We start from the raw sequence: 11,292 nt of genomic DNA, 5'->3' as shown, positions 1-11,292 counted from the left end.
TATTTAATATACATCTATAACCCTGGAAAAGACATTTATATTTATCATAGAAATATCTTCCCTTGGCGGGATTCGAACCCGCGACCCCCTTGTGTAGTGACCATGACACTTACCACTACACCAGACGGCCGTTAAATTGGTTGTAACATTAAGATTTCTTGCAACAGGGAATTCGTATCAAGATTTAAAATTTAGTTCTTCAATATCCTAACCCCCGATGACAAAAACTATCCCTTTTTTTATTGTTTAGATGGGTAGACGAGCTCACAGCCCACCTGGTGTTAAGTGGTTACTGGAGCCTATGGACATCTACGACGTAAATGCGCCACCCACCTTGAGATATAAGTTCTAAGATCTCAGTATAGTTACTACGGCTGGCCCACCCTTCAAACCGAAACGCATTACTGCTTCACGGCAGAAATAGGTGGGGTGGTGGTATCTACCCGCGCGGACTCCCAAGAGATCCTACCACCAGTCAGAAATAACCAGTCAGAATAAACGCGGCATGGTTGCGGACTGTCAAAACATGTTTCGTACAGCAAAACAACATTTTGTTTTTTAGGGGAAAAAAAATTGTGTGCTATGATACGTTTGCATATCCGATTTAAGCCCACCACTTGCTCAGACAGTGACAGTTGTCAATTTCACAGAAATAGAGACAATTTAAAAATAAGTGATAAAATTTAGTTAGAGTTGTTTGCAAACTCATATTTTTGTTTACAGAGTTTGCTTTATTTGTTTTCTTCGCAACAGAAAATTTGTGTCTTCAAAAATGAGTACCTACCTTTTCCATAGTGCTAAAAAGAAATACAATATACATTGAAATTCTATAAGCAGTAATGTGAGTGGGCAGTAGCTAAAAATGCCGCCTGTACTCACAAATAAAAACAGAATAATGAGTGAAATGATGAAGCTTTCATTTCATCACAGAGCTTTTTATTGTTACCTCGGCATGAGTCTCTGGATTTTTGTTCTCATAACGGGTAAATACTTTAAATGTGTGATAAAAAAAACTTAATATTCTGATTAAACAAAAATGGGTCAGAAGATCATACGCTGATAACAGCCTGGCGAATCACAGGGCATACGTGTATGAAATCCTACTTTAGCCTAGTCAGGTCTCAACACCAGATAAACTCATAATAATCCAAAATTTATTTCATTATTTTTAGTGATGTACAAATACATGTCGGTGAGCGAAGAAATAAGCATACCCAAGAAAATATATAAAGATCAATACATATCAAAAAGTGATGTTAAGTTTAGAAAGATATATATGAGAGCTTGCAATCCAGCTGATAATATAGTGAGAGGTTCAGAAGGTAAGTAAAACAAACAATACAACTAACCAAGTCATAAAATGTAATTTAAAAAATGTGATTTGAACGTTTCAATAGTTTTATTATTTTAAATACACATAGTATGTTGGATATTTTATGAATATACTGAATAACTGATAAACTGAAAATATTTACTAATTAATCAATTAAAATTGTTATAAATTTTGTCATCTTAGTTTAGCGAGTGATATATATCTTATTACATTCTAGCTTCATGAATGGTTTCTTTCTTTCTCTTTTCTTGGGTGCCTATAAGGTGACAATAATCTATGCCAGAGTATGTACCTAATAGAGATGCCCTGTAGATAAAAAGCAGATTATTAAGTAGTAGTCATTATTCTTTTAAATTGGCAAAATATGCTTGTACTGAAAGTATTGTTTTCAGGATAAGTATCTGACTGTCAGCAGTAGACAATTCAATAATTTGTCATTTCAATAACTGTGTGTAAATGATACTTATACCTTAGTTACATAATTATAGTTTAAAATTAACTTTAACATTGTAACTTGTGAAACTATACAAAAGTATCAGTCTATTGAAAAACCTATGTTTCACTGTAATAGTTTTGAACCAGGTTTTTTATTTGATATGTGTATATATATAAATATCTTTTAATATACCAATATAAACTTTGCTTTTTGATATGTTATGTAAATTGTTTTCTTTTTATGATGTCAATATTTTCTAAGTTTAAATACATTATTTTTGGTTTTCCCATCTTGACACACTGAAAATATTTAAATTTTAATCTCATGTTCCGTTTTGCATTTCATTTCCATCAAAGTTAGATCACAGAATTCAGAATATGGGAAATAGTGATTTAAAAAAATTAAAACCATGTAAAATTTTGCCACATCATACAGAAAATAGGTTGAATTTGGGCATATTGTTTTTGCTGTATTTGCTTGTCTATTTATTGTACTGTACTTTATAACAATTAAACATATTAATTCAGGTGCAGTAGATGAGGATGCTTGGTTGTTGCATGGTGTGCTCGTGATCACCAGGCATGGAGATAGGGGTCCACTAACACATCTCAAAGGAGGTGATAAATTACCTTGTGATTCGTCAATTGTTTCGCCACTGTTGAAAAGGTTTGATATCGAAAAAAATGTTTTTATTTTTATTTATTTTTATTGCTTGGGTGGACTAGCTCACAGCCTACCTGGCGTTAAGTGGTTACTGGAGCCTATAGACATCTACAACGTAAATGCGCCTCCGAACCAACTAAGCAACAACAAAAAAAAATATTGCCATTGTAGATAGAACGAACACGGCTTTCCTGATGATGAATGGTTATCATCACTCATGAACATCAGCAATGCCAAGGGTACACCCAACGTCTGCCAATCTTTTTTTATGTGTATAGACGTCCGGTGCATTAGTATCTAGCTATACACCGGTGTTCAAATCCCTTTCCGAATCAATTTTTATAATGAAATACGTATGTACTTAACAAATGCTCACAGTTGACTTCCACGATGAAGTAATAACATCGTGTAATAAAAATCATAAATCCGCAAAATTATAATTTGTGTAATTACTGGTGGTAGGCCCTCTTGTGAGTCCGCACGGGTAGGTACCACCGCCCCGCCTGTTTCTGCTGTGAAGCAGTAATGCGCATCGGCTTGAAGTGTGGGGTAGCTGTATTAACTATATTGAGACCTTAGAAGTTATATCTCAAGGTGGGTGGCGCATTTAAGCTGTAGATGTCTATGGGCTCCTGTTACCACTTAGACCAGGTGAGCTTGTCCACTCATCTAAACAATAAAATAAAAATAAAAAATATAGTTAAAACCCTCATTTGATCGTAGTTACGAAGACTATGTAGCTAACGCAAGCGCGTCAGGTCGGGCGTGGTGGGTGACCTCAACAGGTCCTTTTCACAATTTCCCTTCACTGCCGACTCGGGCGGCCGGGACCAGCTGTGCCCTGGGACAGTTGACGCCAAGGGGACTCCTGCAAATGATAACTGTGGGTGAGTTGAAGGACTTATCGGACATCGGATCTGCATCCACAAGTTTTTATAACTTTGCATGGGGACATCTGCTTTGACCCGAGCTCGACGTGTGAACTAGCCCATAGACACAACCCACTGAGTTTTTGGGCGGCTTTTCTTAGTGGGTCGCGATTCCGACCCGGCAGTAGATTTTTTGAGGAAAAAAAATTAAGCCTGTGAGCTTATCTTCGCGTAGTCGGAATAGACCTTTAGGAAATGTCACGGAAATGACTTTGACTGATGCAGTATTTATTATTTAAAACTAATTTAGTGTTTCTTGTGACTTAAACATGGAGCATACTGGTTATTTTTTATACACCGTGAATGCAAGTGGAGGAGATTGAGAACTGAATATTTGGTATTGTCCAAAAAGTTGTCTGAGGTTCAGTAATTTTTTACGATTTCCCCGCTGAGGAAATCTATACATATAAATAAAATTGGAGTGTCTGTTTGTAATAGTGAAATTGGCTCTTTTTACTACATGCATATAAATATATATACGGTACATACACCAAAATAATTTTTTTTACAATTTTTGTCTGTCTGTCTGTTTGTTCCGGCTAATCTCTGGAACGGCTGGACCGAATTTGACGGGACTTTCACTTATAGGTAGCTGATGATATAAGGAGTAACGTAGGCTAATTTTTTTAGATTAGCTTCGCCCCGCGGCTTCGCCCGCGGTACGACAATAACCGGGGGTAACATCGCGGGACTCAGCTATCAATAACAAAATTTAATGTTTCCGAAGCGAAGCGAGGGCGGGTCGCCAGTGTCTTAATAAGAGGATAATATTTTTTCAGGTAACATTCTGAGGGCAGCGTATGCAGATAAATTAGGATTAGACAATATTGATCCACAGGGAAAAAAGGACACAGGTAAATTATAGTTTTGTTATCGAATTCAATATTAATTGGTAATTCATTTTATGCTTAGTTAGTATTACAGAATGTTATAAGGTTTGACTCGTAAAAACAGTGTGTGCAATTCACAGGCAGCCGAAGCGAAAACACTAGAAGTATTCTGTCTTATTCATATAGAAGAGGGCCGTTCGGATTGTCGATAATCTCATTCTCACCGATCGTTTGGAACCTCTGGGTCTGCGGAGGGACTTTGTTTGTCTGTAGTTTGTACCGTATGTTCCACGGGGAGTGCTCCGAGGATTTTTTTGAGATGAATCCATCATCTCGTTTATAACGTCGCACCGCCCGGCACCGGAGTAAAGTTCATCTGGAGCCACTGCGTTCAACCACAGTGCGTTTTCAGAGATCTTTTTTGCCACGTACTATCCGGCTTTGGAATGAGCTCTCCACTGTAATTCCCGAGCACTATGACATGTCCTTCTTCAAACGAGGCTTATGGAGAGAACGGTAGGCAGCGGTTTGGTTCTGAACCTGGCTGAAGTCTATGGGCGACAGTAACCACTCAACATCAGGTGGGCGGTATGCTCGTCCGCCTACAAGAAAAAAATAAAAATAAAAACTGGCGTGCTAAATCGTGTTTGTCTCCTGAGTTTTGTAGGATTGGTAAGAACGGAACGTATGAAAAGAGTGTGGAACGGAACGTTAAGGAGTGAGAGAAAACGGAAAGAAAGGGAGAAGAGAATGACAGACACAATGTCAGAGAATTGGAAGATGGCGAAGACGGTTGAAAAATGAGCAAGACGTAATAAAAGTGCTAGTTATTAATTATTATTAGACCAGAAGATTTTGGAACAGTGGAAGTTTTTTTTTTTATTGTCTTTGTAGGCAGACGAGCATACGGCCCACCTGATGGTGAGTGGTTACCGTCGCCCATGGACTTCAGCAATGCCAAGGGCAGAGCCAAGCCGCTGCCTACCGCCTATTTTATGCGCTGCAATCCCTATTCTACAGTTTTTTAGTTCAGCAGTAAAATTGTTGTGTAGGTGTGGCGGTGTCGTACAGCACCCGCTACCGCCGCACGTTCCTGTCGCTTTCGGGGGCGTGGTGGGGGGCGGCGCGGGGCGGGGCGGGGGCGCGGCTGGCTGCCTGTCGGGAGGCGCACAGCGTCTCCTTCTGCTTCAGGGACTGCGCCTGTCCCGCTCATCACGCCATCGACAAGTATGGAACACATACGCTTTGACATTTTCTACTGGTGGTAGGACCTCTTGAGAGTCCGCACGGGTAGGTACCACCACCCCGCCTAATTCTGCAGTGAAGCAGTAATTCGTTTCGGTTTGAAGGGTGAGGCAGCCGTAGTAACTATACTGCGCCCTTAGAACTTATTTCTCAAGGTGGGTGGCGTATTTACGTTGTAGATGTCTACGGGCTCCAGTAACCACTTAACACCAGGTGGGCTGTGAGCTCGTCCACCCATCTAAGGAATAAAAAAAAATCATGTGCATCCACCCTTTATGAGATTGATCGTTAGTTGTTTTTTTACTTACATGGGTGGATTTTAAGACCTGTGTCTTTAGTATGGAGTTTGTCAAATTTGAGTTAAGTTTTAAGTTATCGAGAACGTGAAATACCCGCACTATTGCTTAGTGGTGTTAAGAGGTCACCGTAGCCAATAGATACCAACAACGTAAATTCCACCACCTACCTGAAGACATGAGTTGTAAGTCTCAGTTTTACAACGATCTACCCTTCGAACCGAAACGTTTTGCTGGTACATGGCAGAATACAAGGGGTGGTGGGACCTACCCGTGCGGACTCACAAGAGGTCCTACCACCAGTAATTACGCAAATTATAATTTTGCGGGTTTGATTTTTATTGCACGATGTTATTCCTTCACCGTGGAAGTCAATCGTGAACATTTGTTGAGTACGTATTTCATAAGAAAAATTGGTACCCGCCAGCGAGATTCGAACACCGGTGCATCGCTCGATACGAATGCACCGGACGTCTTATCCTTTAGGCCACGACAACTTCGAATCAGATCAGATCAGAAACAGATCTTGTTATTGTTAGCTATCCCTATATTAGAAATTTTGTTTTTTTGCCGTTTTAGCCTCAGCTTATTTTCTCTGACTGACGGACTTTGAGTAGCAATTGTTAATTTCAGAAGAATATGTGACATATGTATATAAATAAAGAGCAAAGAGAATGGTTCTTGGGCCACAAAATAGTGTTGTTCTAAGATTAAAAATTGCTGCTAAAAGTCTGCGGTGAGAGTCTACTGGAATAGGTTCAACGCTTTGAGTAGTCCATAGTGGAAAGTTGCCAGACCTAAGGTATGTGGCTTCGAGTGCTGATTCGGTTCATAAATCTCGAAAATTCCGTCACATTTGCAGAAAAATCAACAATCAAGCAAGGAATCGCTTAGAGTCTCATCCCGCAATCAAAGAGCTGGTCAGCAAGTTATCTAAAGTGTTATTCGAGACGCAAGAACGTACAGACGCGGATGTCGTACGGGATGCCCTTCTTGCCTATATGTGCCACGATGTCCCTTTGCCGTGCACGCACAAAGCCAATCACGAAAAACCAAAACTGACCATAGACAAAAGGCACAGACTACACGAAAGCAAAACAGGAACCAGAAACCTCTTAGATGTCGACATCGACACTTTGAATATGGAACTGGATTATATAAACAATCAGGTGGATTTAAACGGAGACGTGGGTAGGAAAGCCAGAGAAGTCATCGGAAAATACTATGACCTGAAAGATAAGAAAGCGCCCTTAGATTTTGATGCCCAAATGGAGAGGGAGAAGTTGTTGTATTACCAGCAGAGATATTTGGATACCGGCGACACGTACGACGACGTAGTCATAGTGAAGAAGAATTTGGACGCGGATTTTAATTTTCCGAACGACGCTAGAATCGATGCGGACTTCGACGAAGACTACAAGGAGCCGACGCCCGAAACCGAAGACTTCTGCATCAAAAAAGAGCACGTTCTCTCGTTGTTCGCGTACTTGGAGTGGAGCTACCGGCAGGAGATCAAGAATATTCACAATCGGAAACGGGGCTTGCTCGTCTCGTACGGTCTGCTGCACAACATAGTCCAGAACATGATACGCATGATATCGGAGAACAAGCCCAGGTTCGTGATATACTCCGGTCACGATAAGACGTTACAGGCGCTCGTCTTGGCCCTCGGCTTGAGCAATTACCAATATTACAACATACAGTACGCCTCGAGATTGATATTTGAAGTGTACAGGAAGAAGGATCTGCGCGATGAGGTCAAATACGCGAAGAGAAAGGCCGTGGCCCGGGACTTTTACTTCCGGGTCGTCTTCAACGGCGAGGACGTGACGAACAAACTTAGTTTCTGCAACGCGAAACACAATGTCGTTATGAGGGTAGTCGATCCAATAGATGACTTGAAAATTTACAATACATTTTTGTGTCCGATCGAGAGCATCGTAAGGTTTATACACGACGATTATTTTAGTGTTTTTAATGTTAGTAACTTCAAGGATGCGTGCGCCACGGCCGGTAACAAGCGTGGATGAATCAATATACGCGAGCGGTAATGGAATTCGATCACCAATAGAAAAATATCATATTTTGGTATCGAACGAATTTCGGCGTGAGTCGATCGCGGCGTTTGACCCGTCAAAGTGATTAAAGTACCGGGTGTCATAGAATCGTTACCGATAATAACAAAAATCTAAAAGCAAAAAAAAAAAACGAGTCAAAATTATTTTTTAATGTAATTATTTTATCGTCACCGGATCTTGAAACCTGTGTGAATTCTTTAAGTAAATCGGACGTGTTGAAGTCGGTTAAAATTACGTCGAAACATTCCGTATAATTAATAGTCAAAATAAAAACCAGCTGATGCACGGGGTCAGTGACCTTGTGTGATGGTTTCAGAAAATTAAACATAATTAGTAAATAAATTATTTATTTATTGCGTCTAGATACTATTAAGCCGTGTGCAGTTTGAGAATGGAATACTGAATGTGTCAAATAAAATACATATCTTAAAAATACATATTATATGTTTATATATAAAGGAATATATAATGCTACGACTAAAAAGAAAAATTATCTATCAGTGGTGTCAGCCATAATCGGAATTTGTCGTTGATACTTGAAAGTATGAAATTATGTCAATAAGTATGAAATTGTCGATACCGCAATTTATACTATTATCCGAATTTAATAAATGAATTAATATGTGCCCTAACGCATTGATATTGAAAATTCTTATTTAGAAACCAGCTTGCTAATATTGTTATTGCTATATGAACTTTTAGTGCTTACTAGAATTAATATTTAATTAAAGCGAAGCTCACGGCCACTCACGGTTGGCAGCCAGTAAACATTGTTATTAACACGGTCAACGCGTATCAGTGGTGTACAAATCATTAAAAAAAAAAGTTTATATTACATTACCTTTCAGACGAGGCCATATATCGATATAAGTAAAGGTTTCTCTGTATGTTTAGTTATAGTTATCTACCTACACTACTAAAGAAAATATTGTACAATATTTTCGAATGTTCCTAATTTTGTTTGTGCAATATTCCTATAGGAATCATCAGATGTCATGTGACAATTTGATTCTCAATTTTTATAATACATGTGTACCTACACTACTATAAAAAATATTCTACAATATTTTCGAATATTCCTAATTTTGTTTGTGCAATATTCCTATAGGAATCATCAGATGTCATGTGACAATTTGAATCTAAATTTTTATAATACATGTGTACCTACACTACTATAAAAAAATATTCTACAATATTTTCAAATATGTAATCCTAATTTTGTTTGTGCAATAGTCCTTTAAGAATCATCAGATGTCATGTGACAATTTGATTCTCAGTTTTTATAATACATGTCTTAGATGAAAGAGAACCGTTATTTCAACCCAATATAAAAATAATAGTACTCGTGTTAATAATAACAAGTAATGTAACACAAATAAACTTCTGGTTGCTTTACATTGCCGGGTCATAAAAGCGATCAGTATATATGCAATTATTATTTCCTTTTCTTGAGGATCGGTTTCTCTATTTAAACCTCATATAAACTAAACAGTTTGCGAATACCAAAGAGATAATGAAGCCATATGAAGCACTGTAATAGACAAGAGAGTTTTATTTATACTTTGGACGAATTAGATCTCAACTAAACCCAAAATCTCTTTAGATTTATTGTTACTTAATTAGATTATGTATTAATTTTGTCCCCTCGTGATTTTTATAGTTTTACGTAATAATATAATTAAAATGTTATAATATTTAATGATCTAGTTTAGTTAAAAAACTATATTCTGTAAATTTGACTGTAATTGAAAAGACTGCACATAGAATACTTTGTTGCCATATTAAAAGTTATTTGCGATTCGTGGTCTCTACACTAATAATTACTATTATTCTGGTCAGATGTTACTTTGTTATTCATTATGTTTTTGGTCATCAGTTAATACTGATTTATGTAATAAAATTAACCAAGTTCCCGAAAGTGTGGAACGATTATTGTACACAATATTATATTAATTTGTATTTTTGCGTTATTTGTGAAAAATATCACATAAATAGTTTCTATTGCGTGATATTTTCATGTGTCAGTGATAAAACGAAAATATATTATAGTACTTATTGACAAAGTAATTTGTTTTTTATTTTATATTTTAATTAAAAAAAGGTAATCCATATTTTTCATTTTAAAAATTTGATTCATTGGTAGTTGGTTTGAGTCATTGGTTGTAATAAGTATGCCAAATTTCGAGTTAATCCGACGATTTAAAGGGGGTCAAAAACATGTTCAAAGATTTCGTTACATACTAACATACATACGTCTGAAGCTAATAAAAGCGTATTAATACTATTAATACTCTTTGATAATTTCTAATCACATTCCTACTTACTACTGAACTTTCAGTTGATAGTCTAATAGAAAATGTCTACAGCATTTTACTCAAAGACATCTTATCAAAGACAGCGCCCTCTAGTAAGCGCGCGGTAAAAAGGAAATGGGTACCAATCTAAAGCCAGCTCTGGTTTTACTATAGGTATGTGTACTTTGATTATTGTACAAACCGTATGAAGTATGCAAGGAAGAGCATAAAGTTTTTTTAAAATATACAGCTTTATATATATGTACCTTCATAGATACCGATAAATTTTTTAAATGTTTTTTATTTATATTTTATATAAGTTGTATAACATTAACATTATTTAAACCTATTTTACTACTTTCTTTGAAATCCGTAATATTTTGAAGTTCAACTGCTAGGTACCAACTTACCTAGATTCTCGAACAAAATCATAGATGGTAGCACATGTTAAACAATGACATACTTTGACATACATTGTTTACTTGTTTAGCATGTCTTCTGAAATATTGGGAAAGTTGGCATAGAATTATAATATTAAAACGGCATACATTATATTATGGCAATAAAAACTAATGAAAGAACACATTAGCAGAAGTTTGAGATTACCAGAGTCTAACACTTGTTTCTCCTTTTTTTTTTGAAACCTAAGCTGATGGTCTTGAGAGACCATATCAGTGTAACCGGGCGAGTAGGTGAGCTCACGGGACTCAAACCTGACGTTGTTGCTAACACGAACCCTAGCAAGAGCCGTGCTTTGCAGAATCTACCACCGGATCGGAAACGGGACCCACTGAGAAGATCCGGCGAGAAACTCAGTGGGCTGTGTCTGTGGGTTAATTTACTCGCCGAGCCCTTCGTCGCAAGCGACGGATTCGACGTGAACGATGACCGGTGCTTGGGGTACCTAGAAGCACCGTTAGTGGATCGGGAGAATCCGTAATGACGTGTGTTTCTTCTGCTTAATATACTCGAACAAGCGTATGAATATGAAACAACAGTTGAATATATTTATGATCATTATGACCTTATGCAACAATTTAAATTGCCTAATAGTAGATCCAGATTTATTATCATTTCCACCAAAATTATTCCGTGTAAAATTTCTTAAAGAAAATTAAAAACAACAAAACCGATGATAACTTCAGTTAACTTAAACTGGTATTTGAGTTGTAAACATAATATTTGTAC

At 37.4% G+C, this 11,292-nt stretch overlaps 1 protein-coding gene across 1 annotated transcript; it reads left to right on the top strand.

The window, feature by feature from the left end:
• Window positions 1-486: 486 nt before the first annotated feature.
• On the top strand, window positions 487-9,877 carry LOC101737106 (uncharacterized). Its single transcript, XM_012690458.4, has 7 exons — window positions 487-983; window positions 1,173-1,322; window positions 2,297-2,435; window positions 3,156-3,319; window positions 4,141-4,215; window positions 5,244-5,418; window positions 6,595-9,877. Exons 1-7 carry the CDS (start codon window positions 863-865, stop codon window positions 7,760-7,762), a joined length of 1,992 nt encoding a protein of 663 aa, XP_012545912.1. The 5' UTR covers window positions 487-862; the 3' UTR covers window positions 7,763-9,877.
• Window positions 9,878-11,292: the final 1,415 nt, after the last annotated feature.

The sequence above is a fragment of the Bombyx mori genome, chromosome 3 (genome assembly GCF_030269925.1).
Source record: "Bombyx mori chromosome 3, ASM3026992v2".
NCBI classification, from domain to species: domain Eukaryota; kingdom Metazoa; phylum Arthropoda; class Insecta; order Lepidoptera; family Bombycidae; genus Bombyx; species Bombyx mori.
The sequence above is the reverse complement of the archived record's forward strand: the minus strand, read 5'-3'. Positions and strand labels throughout refer to the sequence as shown.

Bases quoted from the DNA above. Each gene is read 5' to 3' on its own strand.
- LOC101737106 (XM_012690458.4), top strand. From the start codon at position 863: ATGCCGCCTGTACTCACAAATAAAAACAGAATAATGAGTGAAATGATG. The intron at 2,436-3,155 runs GTTTGATATCGA...ATTTGATCGTAG, and splicing joins GTTTCGCCACTGTTGAAAAG to TTACGAAGACTATGTAGCTA. The intron at 4,216-5,243 runs GTAAATTATAGT...ATTGTTGTGTAG, and splicing joins ACAGGGAAAAAAGGACACAG to GTGTGGCGGTGTCGTACAGC.